Genomic DNA, 23,629 nt, shown 5'->3' on the forward strand with positions numbered 1-23,629 from the left:
ACCCAGGCTGGAGAGCGGTGGCACGATCTCAGCCTACTGCAAACTCTGCCTCCTGGGCTGAAGCAATCCTCTCACCTCAGCCTTCTGAGTAGCTGGGACTACAGGTGTGTGCCACCAATTATAGCTATTTTTTTTTTTTTTTTTTTTTAGAGATGGGGGTCTCACTATGTTGCCCAGGTTGGAGTGCAGTGGCATGATTGTGGCTCACTTAAATTTCTGGCCTCAAGCTATCCTCCTGCCTTGGCCTCCCAAAGCACTGGAATCACAGGCATGAGCCATTGCGCCCGGCCTACTCACTAGCTTATAGAGTTCGTGGAGTATCCAGGCCCAGGGTTATCTGCCCAGACTGATCATTGTGCTTCAGTACAAAACAGACCCCAACAGCTCCTTCAACCAGCCAGCTTTTGCTCCCTCCCTTTCCCCCAAACCCTCACTCTTTAAACCTCCTAATGAATATCAGCCAAAAGAGCATGGTACCAGACATTCAGGCCGAACTGTGGGCATCCAGCTGCCTCACTCTCTTCTCCCACCCCTCCGCCTCCCTCTGTCATCTCCAAAAGGGGAACATCACCTTGGCAATCCACTTGATCTCGTGGGTGTCTGGGATAGTGGCACAGCCTTGGTCATCTTCTTCAAAACCAATGTTCCCCAGGTGTAAGACACTGGCGATGATTCCAAAGAGATTCTGGGGACATGGGAAATGTTCAGAGACAGGAGATCAGGAGGACAGGGAAAGAGAACGGTGGCTGCCTAACTGATACGTGTCGTTAGTGGAGACATCTGAAGGAAAACCCCTTCATCCCAACTCCAGACCTGAGCTCACAGAACCAAGCCCTCCTCCTTCCCCAGAAATCAGCCCTGCTATTCACTTCAGGTGCTAGGGGAAGAGGGAAACAGTCTCACTCAATGCCCAGCACGGAACTCTTTATTTTCATATAATAACAACACATACATACATTTTTTTCATAAAATAAACCACTTACATAAAATACTTCCTAAAATAAATCCCACTAATGAACCCATTTAATTTTCAAATACCATGAGCTATCTATCTATCTATCTATCTATCTATCTATCTATCATCTACCTATCTATAACTTTTTTAGAGACAGGGTTTTGCTCTGTCACCCAGGCTGGAGTCCAATGGTGCCATTATAGCTCACTGCAGCCTCAACCTCCTGGGCTCAAGCGATCCTCCCACCTCAGCCTCCTGAGTGTCTGGGACTACAGGCATACACCACCATGCCTGGCTAATTATAAAGTTTTTTTGTAGAGGCAGGGTCTCACTAGGTTGCCCAGGCTGGTCACAAACTCCAAGCTTCAAGCAATCTTTCTACCTCAGCCTCCCAAAGCATCAGGATTACAGGTGTGAGCCACTGCACCTGGGCTCAGATATATGTGTTTTTAAATTACATTCTGGCCCTTGAAAGATTGATAGTTTAACAATCAAAATGAAAAAAAAAAAGATAAAAAGATGTAAAAACAAAATGTTTATAAATTCTACAATTTTTTCCAGTTTGTGCCAAAATGGAAGCCTCAATAAATGAGAATCCTGTCATTTTATGGCATTTAAATTGTTGAGACTGGACTTAACTTAGGGGAGAAAAAAACCTGACTCCTCCTCCTTGTCAGATATAACCCACAGTTAATATTTGAATTTTAAACCTCCAATACTTTTTTAGTATAAGTTTGCCCACATGCAATAATTGAAACATGATTATATTTAAAAAATTCATCACTATTGTAACTGGGCATCCTGTATTTTTGTTTGTTTTTCTGAGACAGAGTCTTACTCTGTCACCCAGGCTGGAGTACAGTGACATGATCTCGGCTTACTGCAACCTCCGCCTCCCGGGTTCAAGTAATTCTCCTGCCTCAGCCTCCCGAGTAGCTGGGACTACAGGTGCACGCCACCATCCCCAGCTAACTTTTGTACTTTTTTAGTAGAGATGAGGTTTCACCATGTTGGCTGGGCTGGTCTCAAATTCCTGACCTCAAGTGATCCGCTCACCTTGGCCTCCCAAAGTGCTGGGATTACAGGTGTGAGCCACTGCACCTGGCTGAATCCTGTATTTTTATTTGTTGAATCCAGCAACTGTATTATGCAAACACCAAGAAACCAGGAGTGTTTCCTCAGTCCCAGAGGAAACTGTCGGCTCTGCTGCAAGAGCACGTACCTCGAGGTCAGCTTCAGTAAAATCAATGACAGAAAAGGCACTGGAAACAGTTTTCCAGTCATTCTTGTCATTAATGGATGACTCTTTGGTGTAATGACCCTGTTGACAAAAAGTTTGAGTCACTTAACGTCATTTTATAGGAGCAATTAAGCATGCGCATGTCTGTTTTTCTCTGAAGATGCAAAAGCTAGTCCTATAATGTACTGAATTGCAAATAAAAATAGGTTTTGCTCTAATTGTCTAGCATAGAATTATTTGACAACCGTTGCCTTTTTCATATTTATTTGGAATTTTAATTTGGAATTTAATTTCAAGAAATATCTGCTGAAATATTCAGGGAAATTACAGGGCTTAAAATCAGAAACTCTTGACTCACCAGCAAAAATTTCTTTGCAGGACTAAATGCAAGAAGGCTTTCCCGCAAGGAAATAAAAGGTTGGCATTTAGAGAAACAGAAGTTTTGTGAAAATGATCACAAGCAGAGGTTTTTTCCCATGACTCCAGAAGTTGTCTTTTTTTTTTTTTTTTTTTTTTTTTTTTTTTTTTTTTTTTTTTGAGACGGAGTTTCGCTCTTGTTACCCAGGCTGGAGTGCAATGGCACGATCTCGGCTCACCGCAACCTTCGCCTCCTGGGCTCAGGCAATTCTCCTGCCTCAGCCTCCTGAGTAGCTGGGATTACAGGCACGTGCCACCATGCCCAGCTAATTTTTTGTATCTTTAGTAGAGACGGGGTTTCACCATGTTGACCACGATGGTCTCGATCTCTCGACCTCATGATCCACCCGCCTCAGCCTCCCAAAGTGCTGGGATTACAGGCTTGAGCCACCGCGCCCGGCTCAGAAGTTGTCTTTTAAACAACAGATTAATTTAAAGAGAAAATGTGCTAGACAAATGTTTATTATTTTGCTTTTGGGGTACAGGGTGTCCCTAGTTTCCTAGTTATCTGAAGATCTGTTTTCTTAAAAGATTTCTTTGGGCCGGGCGCAGTGGCTCAAGCCTGTAATCCCAGCAGTTTGGGAGTCCGAGGCAGGTGGATCACGAGGTCAAGAGATCGAGACCATCCTGGTCAACATGGTGAAACCCCGTCTCTACTAAAGATACTAAAAATTAGCTGGGCATGGTGGCGCGTGCCTGTAATCCCAGCTACTCAGGAGGCTGAAGCAGGAGAATTGCCTGAACCCAGGAGGCGGAGGTTGCGGTGAGCCGAGATGGCGCCATTGCACTCCAGCCTGGGTAACAAGAGTGAAACTCCGTATCAAAAAAAAAAAAAAAAGATTTCTTCATTGCATGGGGGAAATTAGATGTGTCATACCATGAAAATATTTACTGGGGAAGTGGCTGATGTAAAATTTGCAACCTCACAAACCTTCCCACACAACCAGCAACATCTGTTCCTGCCCCCGAAGGGATGGGTCTATGCAAATCAGTCCCGCTCCAAACCTGTTGGTTTGAAAGCAGTACAGATACACTACAAAGTGAAGCCATAAAGTTTACTGAAGTTATGAGAGATCATGAATTTTTTTTTTTTTTTTTTTTTTTGAGATAGTCTGACTCTGTCACCAGGCTGGAGTGTAGTGGTGCAATCTCGGCTCACTGCAGCCTCTGCCTCCCAGGTTCCAGTGATTATCCTGCCTCAGGCTTCTGAGTAGCTGGGCCTACAGGTGCACGCCACCATGCCCAGCTAATTTTTGTATTTTTAGTAGACATGGGGTTTTACCATGTTGGCCAGGCTCATCTCGATCTCTTGATCTCATGATCCTCCCACCTCGGCCTCCAAAAATGCTGGGATTACAGGTGTGGGCCACCATGCCCCGCAGGCTTGGTTTTAAAATAATAGTGGCAAATTGATAGACCCATTTCCAAAGCCCCTGACGTGTAAGGATCTAGTTGAATTAATGTGGCCAGAAAAAAGTCTACAAGAATAAAGACATGATACATTTTAAAAGAGAATGATTTAATTATCCAAGTATTAGAGAAGCCCCTGGGAAAATGGATAAAAACCCTCAAATATTTTTACAAACTGACCCTTTCTGATCATGCAATGGGAATGCAAATATGATGCGACCATACAGCTCTGTTGGGAAAATTAAGCCCTCCAAAAAGAAAAAAAATCACATTTCATTTATTCTTTGTCCTAGTAATTAGTTCAGAGTTTGTTTAGTATAAACTTAGAGTATGAGATTCTTTCTTTTCATTATTTAGCTTCATTTTTCTTTTTTATTTCTATTTTTAAAATACATTTAGAGTTGGGGTCTTGCTTCATTGCCCAGGCTGGTCTGAAACTCCTGGACTCAAGCAATTCTCCCGCCTTGGCCTCCCAAAGTGCTGGGATTACAGGCGTGAGCCACCATGCCCAGCCTGTCTTCGTTTTTCAAGATAAACTTCAGTTAAGCCTTCTTTTCTTCTATGATTTCTAGGAAGTGTTGATCCTCATTTTATGAGGTTCATTTTAGAAGATCTCATTTTCTCCCTTAAATGATGCCCTAATCTACCCTCTCCAAAGTGGCCTCCATTCAAAGCCAGGCCAAGTGAAAAGAGAAAAATAAAAAATTGTCGAGATAAAAAAGGTGTTAATGACATTGAATACTGATAAGTGCCACACAATCTGGGCATTCTAGGATGCTAGTGCAGGCTGCAGAAAAACAAATATTGCAAGGTTATATTCTGCCAGTCAGTTTTATAACACTAGACCCGAGGCTTGCTTAGAGAATGGCCTCAGCTCTTTCTGTAAGGCAGTGTGTTCATTGGGCAGCAAACAGTTGTCAAGATGGAAGGCAGGAACGTGGGAAAAGATCTTTTTAAAAGTAGTTTACAGTGGCTCACACCTGTAAACTCAGCACTTTGGGAGGCCGAGGCGGGCAGATCTCTTGAGCTCAGGAATTTGAGATCAGTCCGGGCAATATGGAGAAACCCTGTCTCTACAAAAACTACAAAAATTAGCCAGGTGGCTGGGTGCGGTGGCTCACGCCTGTAATCCCAGCACTTTGGGAGGCTGAGGTGGGTAGATCATGTCAGGAGATTGGGACCATCCTGGCCAATCTGGTGAAACCCCGTCTCTGCTAAAATACAAAAAATTAGCTTGGAGTGGTGGTGAGCACTTGTAGTCCCAGCTATTCGGGAGGTTGAGGCAGGGGAATCACTCGAACCCAGGAGGTGGAGACTGCAGTGAGCTGAGATCATGCCACTGCACTCCAGGCTGGCGACAGAGCAAGACTCCATCAAAAAAAAAAATTAGCTAGGCATGGTACCTCATACCTGTAGTCCCAGCTACTTGGGAGGCTGAGGTGGGAGGATAACTTGAGCCCAGGAGGTCAAGGCTGCAGTGAGCCATGACTGTGCTGCTGCACTCTAGCCTGGAGGATAGAGCAAGAACTTGTCTCAAAGAAAAAAAAAATGTAGTTTGAAAGCAGAATGAGACAGCATAGATTTTAGACACAGTTGGACAGTGAGTTTCTATCACACCTAGATCAGCATTTCTCACCTTGGCTGTGCATTCGATCACCAGGAGAACATTTAAAATAACTCTGATGCCCAGGTCCCAGCCCAGACCAGTGAAATCTGACTTTCTGGAGGGTATGGCCCTGGCACTTGTGGTTTTATTTTTTGTTTTTTTGTTTTTTTGAGACGGAGTTTTACTCTTGTTACCCAGGCTGGAGTGCAATGGCACGATCTCGGCTCACCGCAACCTCCGCCTCCTGGGTTCAGGCAATTCTCCTGCCTCGGCCTCCTGAGTAGCGGAGGTTACAGGCACACGCCACCATGCCCAGCTAATTTTTTGTAGTTTTAGTAGAGACGGGGTTTCACCTTGTTGACCAGGATGGTCTCAATCTCTCGACCTCGTGATCCACCCGCCTCGGCCTCCCAAAGTGTTGGGATTACAGGCGTGAGCCACTGCGCCCGGCCCGGCACTTGTGGTTTTAAAGGGCTCTTCAGGTTATTCTAATTCCAGCCAGGGATGAGAACCACTTGCCTAGACATTGGTTACTTTACCAAGGTGATACAGCTGCCCGGCACAGGAGGAGAGGGATTAGATTACTTGTGATATGTATCAAGAAATCAGCCAATAGGACGCACAGCGGGGTGATAATAGAACGTCTCGAACATCCCACAGCAGCCCGTATAAACACCTCTGATCCCCTTGTCCAAAGCGTCACCAAAGCCAGCTGCTGGTCCTTCCCACCTGTGAGAGGTATTTATACAGCCGGGGGTCTCGCTCAAGGCCCAGGTAAGCCAGACGTTCCTCTTCACCACCTGCCAGCAGCTGGTAGAAGATGTGGAAATTCCGTTCACCTTGATTTTGGTAGACTACTCGGGACTTCTCTATTAAGTAACTGATGATATGCCCACCTACAGGGATGCCCTTCAAAACAGAACAAAAAATGCAGCAGTGACAACAACAATCAAACCACTCTCTTCCTGGCATCTTCTGATGGACCCAAGTTCTAAGTTCGAATGAAGTCTGATGTATCAATCTTTTTAAAAAATCTATCAGTCTTCTATCATTAGTATTTTCTGGGATCTGTTTACAAAGATTTTTGCTTACTCCAAGGCTCTGAAGACAGTTTCTATGTCTTTTTTCTAGAAGCATGATTGTTTAGGATAAGGAGCCATCACGATTTAATTTTTGTATATGGGGAGGGGTAGTGGTCAAAGGTCTTTTTATTCATGTTGATATCCAGTTCATCTGTACCATTTATTGGAAAAACGATCTAGTCTCTACTGAATCACAGTGATGCTTTCATTGTAAGTCGGTGATGGCATATGACTCTATTCTTTCTGGACTTTCATTCTGATCCACTGTCCTCTTTACCTATCCTTGTGCCAATATCACGCTGTCTTAATTAACGTTTGCAATAATATATCCAATAAAGGATTTTAATTCCAGAATATATGGAGAATTCTTGCAAATCAACAGGAAAGAACCGAGAACCCAGTTAAAAAAGACTTGAATGAAAAAGAAAGCCTTTCAGTGGTCAAGAAGCAAAACTTCATTAATTACCAGGGAGATACAAACTTAAATCACAGTGAAAAACCACTACATCCCATCAGAATTTCTCAAAAGGATGGACAGTATATATGTTGGCAAGGGTATGGAGCAACTGGAACAGTCAGTAGTTACCCTAACACTGCCCTGCTGGTGAGAACCTCACAATTCCGCTTCTTTAACCTAACATGAATCTACTGAAGCACATGTGCAAGGATGATCTAAGCACTCTGTGTCACCGTCCCAGATTGCAAACGGCCCAAATGTCCATCAAAAGGAGAACAGGTAAGTTGTGACATAATCATCAAAAAGTGAACAACTGCTACATGCAAGGACACGGATGGATCTGTCAGATATGTTGACTGAAAAAAAGCCAGGCACAAAATAGAACATACTGTGTAATTTCATCCATATGTGCTTCAGTGGCCAATGAAATGAACCTGTGATCACAGAGGTCAGAACAGTGGGCAGTGGGAAGGGGGAAGTGTTGGGAAAGGGCAGGAAAAACTTTTGGATGTTAAAATTTTTCTTCAAGACATAGGGTCTTGCTCTGTTGCCCAGGCTGGAGTGCAGTGACATCACCATGGCTCCTTATAACCTCAAATGCCTGTGCTCAAGCAATTCTCCCACTTCAGCCTCCCGAATAGCTGGGACCATAGGCTTGTACCATATGCTTTGCTATTTTATTGTTTTGTTTGTTTGTTTTGTAGAGACAGGTTCTCACTATGTTGCCTAGGCTGGTCTTGAATTTCTGGGCTGAAACAATCCTCCCACCTTGACCTTCCAAAGTACTGGGATTACAGCTGTGAGTCACCATGCCTGGCCTCCAGATGCTAGCTTTTTTTTTTTTTTTTTTTTTTTTTTTTGAGACAGTGTCTCACTCTCTTGCCTGGGCTGGAGTGCAGTGGCACAATCTGGGCTCACTGAAACCTCTGCCTCCCAAGTTCAAGCAATTTCCTGCCTCAGCCTCCTGAGTAGCTGGGACTACAGACACGTGCCACCATGCCCAGCTAATTTTTTTTGTATTTTTAGTAGACAGGGTTTCAGCAGGTTGGCCAGGCTGGTCTCAAACTGCTGACCTTAGGTGATCTGCCCACCTCAGCCTCCCAAAGTGCTGGGATTACAGGCGTGAACCACCCAGCCCAGCCTGGATGCTAGAAATTTTTATAGCTTGTTCTGGGTGGTGGTTACAGAGGTGGATACATATGTAAAAATTCACTGGTCTGCCCTCCTGTTTTATGGCCTTTTCAGTATATGTGTTGAACTTCCATAAAAAGTGTTTAAAGATGCATAGCTATTAAATTTCTTTCCACATCCACTCCACCAGAGGCGCATATCCTGCCTCTGGTAAATCCTGGAGCCAGTCCGTCCTTATCATTGAGCTCCATGATCAGACAGCTGCTGTTCTCGTGTGTCATTTTACCACTTGGAATTATGTGTCCTTGAGAATTCCTACCACCCTTCGCCTTGGCCCCACCTAAATTTTGTGTCTAACACAGCCACACTCATTCACGTATGCAGTGTCTGTGGACTGCTTTCATGCTCTAAGAGTAGACTTGAGTTGTTTCAACTGTATGGCTGTGTGGCTCACAAAGCCTAAAATATTTACTATCTGGCTCTAAGGCGGCAGATCACGAGGTCAGGAGATTGAGACCATCCTGGCCAACATGGTGAAACCGTGTCTCTACTAAAAATAGAAAAATTAGCCGGGCATGGTTGTGCATGCCTGTAATACCAGCTACGTAGGAGGCTAAGGCAGGAGAATTGCTTAAACCAGGGAGTCAGAGGTTGCAGTGAGCCGAGATCATGCCACTGCACTCCAGCCTGACGGAAGAGTGAGATTCCATCTTAAAAAAAAAAAAAAAAAAAAGTGCCGACTCCCTGCTAGGTAAGCAGGCATGCCTAAACACTATATTGTTTACTTGTGATTTGCTAGTGTTTTTTTTTAGACGAAGTTTCACTTTTGTTGCATAGGCTGAAGTGCAGTGGCGCGATCTTGGCTCACTGCAACTTCTGCCTCCCAGGTTCAAGTGATTGCCTTGCCTCAGCCTCCCAAGTAGCTGGGATTACAGGTGCCCACCACCATGCCCAGCTGATTTTATATATATATATTTTTAGAGACGGGGTTTCACCACGTTGGCCAGGCTGGTCTTGAACTCCTGACTTCAGGTGATCCACCCTCCTTGGTCTCCCAAAGTGTTGGGATTACAGGCATGAGCCAGCATGCCTGGCCCTTGTGATTTGTTTTGAAGCTTAATGAAAAAAATTATATTACACTGGCTTACGGTATGCTCCCAAGACCCATCCACGTGGGGTGTAGCTGTAGTTCATTTGCCCTCTGCAGTGTAATGCCTGATGGCATGAACATTGCACGGTGCATTCTCCTGGCGATGGACATTCTGGTTCTCTCCAGATGGTGGTGCTCAGTCCATTTACCATCATGAGCAGTTCTGTTATGAACATGCTTTTGCATCTGGGAGTGGACGGCCACACCTTAGATTATGTTTTTTCAGCTTCCTAAGATAGCATCATATCTCTGGTACAACCCATTATTTTCCAACGATTTTCCAGTATTTTATACCCCACCAGCAATGTGTAAGAATTCCTTATGAGCCATATTTTCATCAATACCTGGTATATATCAGACTTCTTAGTTTTCGCCCATCTATATGGCATAAAATGTTATCTCACTGAGGTCTTTATTTGCATTTTCTAAAACTAGCACTAACCCTGAATATTTTTTTAAAAAACTGCCTGAGTCAGTAAATGCCATTCTTCCCTTAAGGGGCCTTGGCTTGGGTTCCGTCACTGGCAAAATAAGGGGTCCCCATGAACCAGTAATAGGAGCTTCAGTGTACCTGAAAATCAAATTGTATATCCATGTATTTCCCAAATCTGCTGGAGTTGTCATTCCGGAGCGTTCTGGCATTTCCAAAAGCCTTGGAATACAAAGTGTCATTCACTGTCATTTAAGCTCACCATGCTTGTCAAATTCCTGACCCAAAATAATATACTTATTATGAAAATGGAGGACAGAGGGCAGAAGGAGCCAGGAAGGAGAGTCACGCTTTATCTTCTAAGAAAGAATCACTAACTACAGAGAATTTAATGCCAAACACTTGATTTGGACCTGGGGAGAAAAAGGGAACAATATCTTCTTCCTGGAAATATATTGGAAATGGTCTCAGCAGAGGCACATAGAACCCTAGGCCCATGCTGTTCTAGAAGGTACTATTGACGGCCCCGTCACCAGACTCCTTTTTATATCACCTTGTTCTGCCCAAAGGGTCCACTATGAAAATCCCTTCAACCATAAACATCTTCATTTACAAAAAAGGCCACAAAAACACAGGAGAAAATGACTTGTTTGGTGCCAGCCAGCAAGTTGGGGAGCTGCAATAGTGGAAGTAATCATAACTAAAATAATTTTACCTCAATAATAAGAAAACTGTTAATAAATAATACAGTATTTTTGGTGCTTCCTAATTCCGCTGTGTGCTTTTTGTGCATCTGTTTCATTTAATCCTCAAAACGTCTTAGGCTGGGTGCAGTGGCTCGTGCCTGTAATCCCATTGCTTTGGGAGGCCGAGGCAGGTGGCTCGCATGAGGTCAGGGGTTTGAGACCAGCCTAGCCAACATGGCAAAATCCCATCTCCACTAAAAATACAAAAATTAGCTAGGAATGGTGGCATATGCCTGTAGTCCCAGCTACCTGGGTAGCTGAAGCTGGAGAATTGCTTAAATCCATGGGATGGAGGTTGCATGAGCTGAGATCGCACCGCTGCACTCCAGCCTGGGCGATAGAGCAAGACTCTGTCTCAAAACAAAAAAACAAACAAAAAAACCCAAATGTCTTAAAAGGTAGGTACTCTAAGCAGACCCATTCAACAAATGGGGAAGTGGGCTTAGTTCCAGGTCACACCCCTAACTGTGACACTATCCGTGTGACCCATTTTCTTTATGGTTTGACTGACCTGCTCAGATGGGATTTATCTCACTTAGCGACCTCCCTGGAACTCCCTTCTATTGGTCTCCAGAGATCGCTTACCTCCAGCACTGGGTTGGAGAGCAGCAGTCTGTCACGGGCTATTTGTAGTGACTGTGTCATTGGGCAGGTCACTGCAAAATACTGGAGAATTTTCTTGGAGGCCTCTGTTTTCCCTGCCCCGCTCTCTCCAGAAATGAGGATGAAATGGTTACTTAGTTCAGAGCACATCATTCGGTAAGCGTTGTCGGCTATGGCGTAGCTGGAGGAGTGAGACAGAAACAAATTGGTTTTAATGCTACTTTCCTTGACTCTGACACCCACCAAAGAAGAAAAATGAGGTACTCCACCTCCAGAAAGCCACATCCAGACTGCGGTACAAAGACAATGAGCTCAAACAGATATCAAACCCCTTCCACGGGCTGGGCACGGTGGCTCACGCCTGTAATCCCAGCACTATGGGAGGCTGAGGCGGGTGGATCACTTGAGGTTAGGAGTTTGAGAACAGCCTGGCCGATGTGATGAAACCCCATCTGTACTAAAAAAGATACAAAAATTAGCCAGGTATGGTGGTGCATGCTTGTAATCCCAGCTACTTGGGAGGCTGGGGCATGAAATTGCATGAACCCGGGAGGCAGAGGTTGCAGTGAGCTGAGATCACACCACTGCACTCCGGCCTGAGTGACAGAGCAAGACTCTGTCTCAAAAAAAAAAAAAAAAAAAAAAAGAAAAAAGAAAAAAAAAAAAGCCAAAAAACAAAAACCCAAAACCCAAAACCCCAAACCAGAAAACCCTCTACCACAACCCAATCACTGATCAAACATAAAGTGTACTAGATGTCAAAACTCAAACAGTAAAAGAGTTAAAAGGAAGAATTTGAACAGTAATGTTTTTTGTTTTTGTTTTTGTTTTTTTGAGATGAATCTTGCTCTGTCACCCAGGCTGGAGTGCAGTGGCACAATCTTGGCTCACTGCAACCTCCGCCTCCCAGGTTCAAGAGATTCTCCTGCCTCAGCCTCCTGAGTAGCTGGGATTAGAGGTGTGTGCCACCACAACTGGCTAATTTTCCTATTTTTAGTAGAGATGGGATTTTACCATGTTGGTCAGGCTGGTCTTGAACTCCTGACCTCCAGATCTTCCCACCTCAGCTTCCCAAAGTGCTGGAATTACAGATGTGAGCCACCGTGCCCCGTCTGAAAATATTTTTTAAAGTTCACCAAATGTTTTATAAGAATAAGCCAGCTACTAAGTTACATCTCCAGGAGATGTTCTATTAACTGTAGGTGAAAATAACAATCTTGTCTAAATACTAAATAATTCAATGAATACAATAAGATCTCAGGTATTTTTTCCCTCAAAACCTAGAACGCTAAGAATGGACTGGCAGGAAACCAAAGAGATTAACAAACTTCAGTGATATCTTTAGAACAAGAGGTAAAACCGTGACAAGTACTTTATCCTCAAGATTGACACCAAAGCATGAAGGTATTCCAGGAATATAATCTGAATATGAGGCAGAGTTCCAAAGCTATTTCAGCTTTCAATACATGGTGGTGGCCAGGCGTGGTGGCTCATACCTGTAATCTCAGCACTTTAGGAGGCTGAGGCAGGCAGATGGCTTGAGCCTAGGAGTTCGAAACCAGTCTGGGCAGCACACTGAAACCCTGCCTCTACAAAAATTAGCCAGGGTGGTGGTGTGTGCCTGTAGTCCTGGCTACTTAGGAGGCTGAGGTTGGAGGATCACCTGAGCTCTGGGAGGTAGAGGTTACAGTGAGCGATTATCGTGTCACTGCTCTCCAGCCTGGGTGACAAAGCGAGACCCTGTCTCAACATATATATGGTGGTAATGCAGAAAGGTTTATAAGTGCCTTAGAAAGTGTAATAGCTGAGTCACTAAGACAACAGAGGTAGAATCTAAATATTAGCCTAGACATCAAGAGGGAGAAAAACTGGAAAATTCAGCAAAGCCTGGGCAAGAAAAATTTGCTCATCTTTCCTTTTTTTTTTTTTTGGTAGTTGTTGTTTTGAATGTTAATTAACGATTAGAAAGTTTGGGCCAGGCGCGGTAGCTCATGCCTGTAATCTCAGCACTTTGGGAGGCCAAGACGGGCGGATCACTTGAGGTCAGGAGTTCAAGACTAGCCTGGCCAACATGGTGAAACTCTGTCTCTTCTAAAAATACAAAAATTAGCTGAACGTGGTGGTGGGTGCCTGTAATCCAAGCTACTCAGGAGGCTGACACAGGAGAATCGCTTAAATCCACGAGGCAGAAGTTGCAGTGAGCTGAGATTGCACCACTGCACTCCAGCCTGGGCAACAGAACAAGACTCCATCTTGTGGGGGGGGAAAACAAAGAAAGAAAGTTTGGCCAGTTAGGCATAGTGACAAACAAACAGCATTATTTACCAGAAAATATGGGTCATACATTATTTTCCAACACAAGGGAAAATTATTTTAAATGGTGAGGTTTTAAGGCCTAAAACTGTCCTTAACTTTGTGGAAACTGATATCAAAGTGGTTCCGTTTCCTAGGCTCTGTGAAATGGCTCTAGAAACGCTGAATTAATGTGTAACTAAACAGTAATCCCTAACTACGTGCAAATTTTTTATTTTAGTTCCTTTCAACTAACTTCTGAATTAAATGAGAAATCTAAACAGATTTTTTTTACAGAGTCAGTTACATGTTAAGAAGGAAACATGGTGTTTGGAGACAAGCGAACTAAGTTCAGGTGAATAATTCTACCCTGTCAGCTTACAGTGTTACATAAAAACAGAAATTCTGGCCATACTGCAGGTGAGTATTTTCAAACATTTGCAAAAAAACAGAATAACATGTTATGTGCTAAATATATAATCACCCTTCACAAATTGTTATTACATGTGTTATACATGGGGGAGAGGTATGAAGAAATTTGCACCTCTTAGGCTTCCACAGCCCTGGTAAGTTTATAAAGAGCAGTCTTCTTAGCCGCTATGATACTCAGGTACCAGTAGATGGCACTCTAGCAATGCGCTTCCCAGAGAAGACATCTCTACTGCCACACTCAAATTTCTCAGCAGTTACACAAAGGTTCGACCTCTTTTCATATTTAAGCTGAGATTCCATGAAGACCTTCTAAAGTTTTCTACTTCGTTGGAAGACTTACTTCACAAGAAGGCAAGGGCTTAGATGAGGTACAAAACCTGATAAACATGCATCAAGGATTTAAATGGATGGATGGATGTATTGATGGACAGGTCGGTAGATGGATGGATAGGTGGATGTCTGGATAGGTGGATGGCTGAATATGTGGGTGGATGGATGGATGGATGGATGGATGGATGGATGGATGGACAGACAGGTAGAGGGATGGATAGGTGGATGAATGGATGGGTAGATACGTGGGTAGATGGATGGATGGATGGACAGATGCATGGTGAGAAGGAAGGAGAGAGAGAGGAAGGGGAAAAAGAAAAATCTTCCTAGTGATGATCCTGTGAATGCTACTTACACATGTGGTGGCAGTTCAAAGAAATTGACACCTTGATAAAGTTCCATCTGGCTCACAGTGTAGATTCCAAGCTCCTGGTATGGATTCACAGACACAAGGAGGGTGCCAATATATGTCTAGAGAAATGAGCCAAAGCACAAGTGAGGAATTTTGGGGTGCAAAAAACTGTCACACATTATGATCCCCATGAGTTCATTCCACATGGAGGCTTTAACATGATAAATCAGACAGATGGGGTCTCTGCTGGGAATTTACATTGTGGGGATATGAGGATGACAGCAGACAAACAGTTGAGGGATAAAGAGCTGCAGTGAGAGATCGGTGTTAAGAAAGGTATACATAGGGTAATGAGGGCACAAGCCATGAAGGCAGGCGATATTAGCAGGCGTGGGGAAGGCTTCTTCGTGTGTGTGTGTGTGTGTGTGTGTGTGTGTGTGTGTGTGTGTGTGTGTTTTGAGACAGAGTCTCACTTGCTGTCCAGGCTGAAGTGCAGTGGCTCGATCTCGGCTCACTGCAACCTCTCCCTCCTGGATTCAGGTGATTCTCCTGCCTCAGCCTCCCATACGTAGGATTACAGACATCTGCTGCCACCACACCCAGCTGATTTCGTATTTTTAGTAGAGACGGGATTTCACCATGTTGGCCAGGCTGGTCTTGAACTCCTGACCTCAGGTCGTCTGCCCACCTTGGCCTCCCAGAGTGCTGGGATTACAGGTGTGAGCCACCATGCCTGGCTGGGAAGACTTCTTTAAGGAGGTGACATCTGAACAGGGTTTGGAGGATGAGGAGCCAACCGTGAACAAAGCAGGCAGAAAGGGCATTTCAGGCTGAAGGGATACATGTGGCAGGCTAGGGGCACTGGAGGCCATTGCAGTTGAAGCCCATGAGTGAAGGCAGAAGCAAGAAAGGATGTCGAAGGTGGAGCAGGCTCAGCTCATACAGGCTCTGTGGGCTACCATGAGAAATTGAGGTTTTATTCCAAATGCAGTGGATGGCAGAGATACCACCCTCCCCTACTGAAATGAAACACCTGCCCTACAAAGATTTCATGATGAAAACGCCAAAAGCAATTGCAACAAAAAACAAAAAGTGACAAATGGAATCTAATTAAATTAGAGTTTCTGCACAGCAAAAGGAACTATCACCAGCGTGAACAGACAACCTACAGAATGGGAGAGAAGTTTTGCAACCTATCCATCTGACAAAGGTCTAATATCCAGAGTCTACAAGAAATTTAAACCACTTTACGAGAAAAAACAACCCCATTAAAAAGTGGGCAAAGGGAATAAACAGACACTTCTCAAGAAGAAGACACACATGCAGCCAACGAACATATGGAAAAAAGCCCCACATTACAGATATGCAAATCCAAACCACAATGTGATACTATCTCATGCCAGTCAGAATGGCAATTATAAAAAAGTAAAAAAAACCACACACACACACACACACACACACACACACCCCAAACAAACAAACAGATGCTGACAAGGCTTTGGAGAAAAAGGAACACTTTTACACTCTTGGTAGGAGGGTAGATTCATTCAACCATTGTGGAAAATGCTGTGGCGATTCCTCAAAGATCTAGAGGCAGAAATATCATTTCACCCAGCAATCCCATTACTGAATACATACCCAAAGGAATAGAAACCATTCTATTATAAAGATAGGCACACACATATGTTCACTGCAGCACTATTCACAACAGCAAAGATACGGAATCAACCCAAATGCCCATCAATGATAGGATGGATAAAGAAAATGTGGTACATATGCATCATGGAATACGATGGAGCCATAAAAAGAAACGAGATCATGTCCTTTGCTGGGATGTGGATGCAGTTGGAAGCTGTTATCCTCAGCAAACTAATGCAGGGACAGAAAACCAAACACAGCAGGTTCTTGTTACTAAGTGTGAACTAAACAATGAGAACACATGGATCCATTTTTGGGGAGAGGAGGGAACAACACATAGTGGGGCTTGTTGGTGAGGACAGAGGGCATCAGGAAGAATAGCTAGTGGATGCTGGGCCTAATACGTAGGTGATGGGGTGACCCCTGCAGCAAACCATCACAGCACATTTACCTGTGTAACAAACCTGCACATCCTGCACACGTACCCCTGAAGTTAAAGTAAAAGTTGAAGATACAAAAAAGAGAGAAATACCTTCCTAAACTATTACACGAATAGATAACTTTGAGAGAGGAGCATGAAACCTGTTTTGTGGTCCTTAAAGGTCTCTCTGGCATTGAATGAAAGTAGTATGGGTGGGCCAGATGTGGTGGCTCACGCCTGTAATGCCAGCACTTTGGGATGCCAAGGCAGGTGGATCACCTGAGGTCAGGAGTCCCGAGACCAGTCTGGCCAACATGGTGAAACCCCGTTTCTACTAAAAATACAAAAAAAATTAGCTGGGCGTGGTGGCGCATGCCTGTAATCCCAGCTACTCAGGAGGCTGAAGGAGGAGAACTGCTTGAAGCCGGGAGGCAGAGGTTGCAGTGAGCCAAGATCAGGCCACTGCATTCCAGCCTGGGTGACAGAGTGAGACTGTATAAAAAAAAAAAAAAAACACAAAATAAAACAAGAAAGTAGGATGGGTATACCAACCAACCTTCTAAAATTGAGCAAAACGCTCCCGCTACTGGCACTTATATCCCCAGATTTCAGCATCATACTCTACTCATATTCAAGTTTTTCCAAGTACTTACTTATATTTATAATATAACCACGAACATAAGGCTTCTTGAAATACAATTATGAATAAACAAATGCTCTAAGCTCTTATATAGAAAAAAATGAATATACTCCTTGGAAAATATGTCCGGTATTCTCAGATTCTCAGTTTGTAGCTGTTTCAAATACAGGATGCACTAAAATCTACATTACGATGACGCTATAGCTGGGTGTGGTGGTGTGTGCCTGTAATCCCAGCTACTTGGGAGGCTGAGGCAGGAGGAGTGCTTGAACCCAGGAGTTCAAGATTAGCCTGGGCAACATAGGGAGACTCATCTTAAACAAACCAGCAAACATCACGCTAAAATCATTCTAACTAATGTCTCCAATCTCCAGGACAAAAACCAGAGAACCAAAACAGAATTTTTACTAAAACTTCATATTATTTCCATCAGTAGAAATGCAGGGTGGAAGACAGTTTCTGAAATTTATCAGTTCAAATCAGAAGCATTTAGCTTCATGATGATGACCCTATCCTCCCATTTGTACTTCTCTGTACCATGCTATTTTTCCTTTGCCTGTACATAAAATTAGTTTATTTTTCTCTTTCTACAATTAGGAGTGATAATTCTGAAAGTTATGCTGTGGGATATGCACACTAACAAACACCTTATTTATTTCTTCTGGTAACCTTGGTTTCAACATATAGATTAAGTCACGGGCACCATTACAAACAAAGTAACTGTAAGACAAATATTTTTAAATCACTTCTGACTGTCTAATTTACTCTTGGCAAACACCCAAGTCACACACAGGGACACTATGAAGTCTACCTTAGAGGAATTTGCCTGATCATTGACTGTCAAATCGGAGTGTGGTGATACACGGGAATTTAATAAAAACTGGCTTTTGAATAAAAACTAGATGTGAAAAGATCAATCTGAGAAGCATTTGGTAGGTGCTGCATTCTTGACCCCTGACCATTCATGGGGTGTGGTGGACTGCTCTTATTTTTGCTTGCTTGGTATCTCGGCCACTCTCTCCCAACAGATTCCTTTGGGGAACCCTCTTCGCCAATTCCTAGCCTATATCGTCTGGGGTTGTGACTCCAGGGGTGGGCCTGGGAACCCAGCTTGGCCAATCAGAATCGTCTTCATTTCTAGCCATGGGAATGGGCACAGAGACAGGCACATGACCCAAAGTGGGCCAATCAGAGCTGATCAATGTCAGCTTGGGCCATTTACTAGAGTTTTTTCCAAGAGGATGGGCTCGCTTCTCAGCAGCAACCCTAAGCTGATACAATGTCACCCTGGATCTGAGAGCAACCATCTTGCTGCCATGCACCTGAGAAGAAAATGGATGCATAAGAAAACAGAGCAGAGGTCAGGCATGGTGACCCATGTCTGTAATCCCAGCACTTTGGGAGGCTGAGGTGGGCAGATCACGAGGTCAAGAGATCAAGACCAGCCTGGCCAACATGGTGAAACCCTGTCTCTACTAAAAATAGAAAAATTATCTGGGCATAGATTAGCTGGGTGTGGTGGGGGCACACCTGTAGTCTCAGCTACTTGGGAGGCTGAGGCAGGAGAATCGTTTGAACCCATGAGGTGGAGGTTGCAGTGAGCTGAGATCATGCCACTGCACTCCAGCTTGGGTGACAGAGCAAGACTCTGTCAAAAAAAAAAAAGAGACAGAGAGAGAGAGAGAGAGAGAGAGAGACTCCAGACATCGTCTGAAACCGTCGTTCTAATCCTGGGACCTACAGTTACAGGCATGGACAGATTCCCTTTTGTGACTGAGGCTGGTGTAAGTTGGGTTTCTATAATGGGCAGCCATAAAAGTCTTAGCACAAAGGATCGAAGTACATCTAAGAGTGATCCCTCAGTATCTCCCATTAATGTCTAATCTAATAGAGTGATATTATTCACAGTCATCAAAGTCTTGAAGGCAAGAAGGGAACAACTACCCCAGAAAAACATCTGAGAAATGGGTCACATTACGTATATGAGGTTCTTGCTGAAACGCTTGCGGAGGTTGTCAAGAAAGGCAGATTCGCTGGTGTATGCGTCCAGTAGCACAAAATCCTGAACCCCGACCTTGTCCCGGGCAGTCAGCGCCCCTTCCATGTGCAGACGGATGTGTTTCCTCCTCACTTCTTCTTTCTACGGGAAACAGAAGATTCTTCAGCAACTCGTCTATTTGGTAAAATTTGTAACACGTCTAATGCATGGAAATAACAAGATCCTAAACCCTGGGGTAGTAAAGAGCCAGCGTGTAATTATGCCGTCTTCACTCAGAGCTTACAGTATGGTTGGGGATACAAGATCATAATTAAAAAAAATAGGAGGGAATGCTGGGAAGATGGCCGCCTAAGAACAGCTCAGGACTTCAGCTCCCAGTGAAGGTGCAGAGGGTGAGTGGACGCCGCATTTCCAGACGAACTCTTATTGCCCACAGACCACGAGATACCCAGGCAGAGGGGTCGCCAGCGTCGCAGTCCCAGCTGGTGCGGCTGTTTTGGCCCCTGTGGGGCTGATTCCGCCCGCGCGGCTGCTGTGACCACTCCCTGTTGCTGCGGTTCTCCGTACAAAAGCCACTGGTCTGGGAGCCCTCTTAGCTGGCGAGCAGAGCCCTGAGACGGCAGAGCTGCCCATTCATCTGAAATAGCGAGTCAGGCCAGGAGATTCCTAGGCAAAAAATCCGCCAGGAGCCGGCGACACAGTTCGAGCCGACTCCGTGAGTCGCAGCACGGGAGATCCCGGCGCCTTTTCAGCAGGCGACCGGAACGCGGGGTGACAAAATTCAACAACCCTTTATGCTAAAAACCCTCAATAAACTAGGTATTGACGGAACGTATCTCAAAACAATAAAAGCTATTTACGACAAACCAACAGCCAATATCATACTGAATGGGCAAAAACTGGAAGCATTCCCTTTGAAATCTGGCACTAGACAAGGATGCCCTCTCTCACCACTCCTATTCAATATAGTACTGGAAGTTCTAGCCAGAGCAATCAGGCAAGAAAAAGAAATAAAGGGTATCCAAATTGGAAAGGAGGAAATCAAATTGTCTCTATTTGCAGATGACATGATTGTATATCTGGAAGACCCCATCATCTCAGCCCAAAATCTCCTGAAACTGATAAACAACTTCAGCAAAGTCTCAGGATACAAAATCAACGTGCACAAATCACAAGCATTCCTATACACCAGTAATAGACTTCAAGAGAGCCAAATCAAGAACGAACTGCCATTCACAATTGCTACAAAGAGAATAAAGTACCTAGGAATACAACTAACAAGGAACGTAAAGGACCTCTTCAAGGAGAACTACAAGCCATTGCTCAACGAAATTAGAGAGGACACAAACAGATGGAGAAACATTCCATGTTCATGGTTAGGAAGAATCAACATCGTGAAAATGGCCATACTGCCCAAAGTAATTTACAGATTCAACGCTATTCCCATCAAGCTACCAATGACCTTCTTCACAGAACTGGAAAAAAACACCTTAAACTTCATATGGAACCAAAAGAGAGCCCGCATAGCCAAGTCAATTCTAAGCAAAAAGAACAAAGCAGGAGGCATCACACTACCGGACTTCAAACTATACTACAAGGCTACAGTAATCAAAACAGCATGGTACTGGTACCAAAACAGAGATATAGACCAATGGAACAGAACAGAGGCCTCACAGGAAATATAACATACCCACAACCATCTGATCTTCGACAAACATGACAAAAACAAGCAATGGGGAAAGGACTCCCTGTTTAATAAATGGTGTTGGGAAAACGGGCTAGCCATGTGCCGAAAGCAGAAACAGGACCCCTTCCTGACACCTTACACCAAAATTAACTCCAGATGGATTAAAGACTTAAACATCAGACCTAATACCATAAAAACCTTAGAAGAAAATCTAGGCAAAACCATTCAGGACATAGGTGTAGGCAAGGACTTCATGACCAAAACGCCAAAAGCAATGGCAACAAAAGCCAAAATAGACAAATGGGACCTAATCAAACTCCACAGCTTCTGCACGGCAAAAGAAACAGTCAGTAGAGTGAATTGGCAACCAACAGAATGGGAAAAAATTTTTGCAGCCTACCCATCTGACAAGGGGCTGATATCCAGAATTTACAAAGAACTAAAGCAGATCTACAAGAAAAAAACAAACAAGCCCATTCAAAAATGGGTGAAGGATATGAACAGATACTTTACAAAAGAAGACATACAGGAGGCCAACAAACATATGAAAAAATGCTCATCATCACTGGTCATCAGAGAAATGCAAATCAAAACCACATTGAGATACCATCTCACACCAATTAGAATGGCGATCATTAAAAAATCGGGAAACAACAGATGCTGGAGAGGATGTGGAGAAATAGGAACACTTTTACACTGTTGGTGGGAATGTAAATTAATTCAACCATTGTGGAAGACAGTGTGGCGATTCCTCAAGGACCTAAAAATAGAAATCCCATTTGACCCAGCAATCCCATTACTGGGTATATATCCAAAGGATTATAAATCATTCTACTACAAGGACACGTGCACACGAATGTTCATTGCAGCACTGTTTACAATAGCAAAGACCTGGAACCAACCCAAATGCCCAATGATGATAGACTGGATAGGGAAAATGTGGTACATATACACCATGGAATATTACGCAGCCATCAAAAACGATGAGTTCACGTCCTTTGTAGGGACATTGATGAACCTGGAAACCATCATTCTCAGCAAACTGACACAAGAGCAGAAAATCAAACACCGTATATTCTCACTCATATGTGGGTGTTGAACAATGAGAACACATGGACACAGGGAGGGGAACACTGGGGTCCGTTGGGGGGAAATGGGGGAGGGGCGGGGGGGTGGGGAGGTGGGAAGAGATAGCATGGGGAGAAATGACAGATACAGGTGAGGGGACGGAAGGCAGCAAACCACACTGCCAAGTGTGTACCTATGCAACAATCTTGCATGTTCATCACATGTACCCCAAAACCTAAAATGCAATAAAAAAAAAAAAAGGAATAGCAGCAGCTGACAGGAGCCAAGTATTTACTAAATGCTTGACTTGTACTGTTTCATTTGATCTTCATTCCGACCCTATGAAATACTATTATGCCCATTCTACAGATAAGGAAACTAAGGCACAGAACTGTCATAAGCCACACCCAGGATCTGCCAAAAGATGGAGCCGAAAAATGAATCTAGACAGCGTACCCAGACTTACTTTCCTGACAACCCTGTACTTAATAAATGTTTTCTTTTAAATTAACGTTTCCTTTATGTTGATTAGTCGAGCTTGAATTTTCTTTTTCTTTTTTTCAAATTGATTTTCCTTTATTTCAACAAATGCTAATTGTGAAAACTCACTTTGTAACTCCCACATGAGTGGTGGGGACTTTGGGCCAGAAAGAGACATTCTTGCTACCGAGGAATATTTCAGGAAGGACGACTTGGACTGTTCCTCTCCAAGGATGGGCTTCAGCCCTCACTGGAGATGTGGTTGCAGCCCACTGAATGGCAAAGAACCTCAGCAGGATACCAGGGCTGGAGCTGGTTCAGTCACTGGGCAGGCAACAGGAATGACCTTCCTGAGCACAGCCGCTGCTGGAGACCAAGGAGGGGATCAGGGGAAGCAACTCTCCAGGGCTCAGGTAAGCTGCGGCCCGAGGGCAGGTGTGCACTGGGAGAGGGAAAACAGTCGTAGGTACGAAGCCTGGAGTGTGTGATGTCTGCGTCACAAGGGCTGTAACAAAGTGGTCACCAGGCCCTTGGCCAGAGCTGTGAGGTCACTGAGGGACTATGTGCTCTAGGCACACAGTTAGTGTGTGTGCCACCCACATGTCACTGTGCAGCAGAATGTACAGCCTCAATACAAGAAAAAGCAAAACATAGCAAAGGACATCAGGAAGAGAAGCCTCCTGCCATTGCAATGTCCCTCCAGCGCCCTCTAGTGCCAAAAATGACATTGTGTTCACTTTAAGTAGAAATGCCTAAAGAGGGCAGTTTGTGAATGCCCAGCAGGTAATGAAGGGTGACTTTGGATCTGAGAGGGAATAAATTGACAACTGGCACATATGGATATATGCAAAGGTCCTAGCACAGCCAAAGCAACTTGCAAAAGAAAAAGCTAGAGTAAGCCTGTGTTGAATAAGACTGTGTGTCAATTCAGTGCAGAAATGGAAAACATTTCTATCCAATGGTGCAGGAACAACTAGATATTTATAAAGAAAAAAACTGCAGTTGGGTGTGGTGGCTCAGAGCTGTGATCCCAGCACATTGGGATGCTAAGGTGGGAGGATTG

General features: G+C 44.1%; 1 protein-coding gene across 1 annotated transcript in view; it reads right to left on the minus strand.

Moving 5' to 3' along the window:
* MYO1H (myosin IH) overlaps window positions 1–23,629 on the minus strand; it is a 111,825-nt gene that overhangs the window by 42,646 nt on the left and 45,550 nt on the right. The window contains exons 2-8 of the mRNA XM_003932273.3: window positions 19,311–19,472; window positions 14,637–14,752; window positions 11,210–11,408; window positions 10,020–10,100; window positions 6,358–6,537; window positions 2,178–2,276; window positions 572–685 (exon numbers count right to left, since the gene is read on the minus strand). Coding sequence (XP_003932322.2) covers window positions 572–685; window positions 2,178–2,276; window positions 6,358–6,537; window positions 10,020–10,100; window positions 11,210–11,408; window positions 14,637–14,752; window positions 19,311–19,472 — 951 coding nt within the window. The remainder of the gene's footprint in view (window positions 1–571; window positions 686–2,177; window positions 2,277–6,357; window positions 6,538–10,019; window positions 10,101–11,209; window positions 11,409–14,636; window positions 14,753–19,310; window positions 19,473–23,629) is intronic.

Source organism: Saimiri boliviensis, chromosome 7 (assembly GCF_048565385.1).
Source record: "Saimiri boliviensis isolate mSaiBol1 chromosome 7, mSaiBol1.pri, whole genome shotgun sequence".
Lineage (NCBI taxonomy): Eukaryota > Metazoa > Chordata > Mammalia > Primates > Cebidae > Saimiri > Saimiri boliviensis.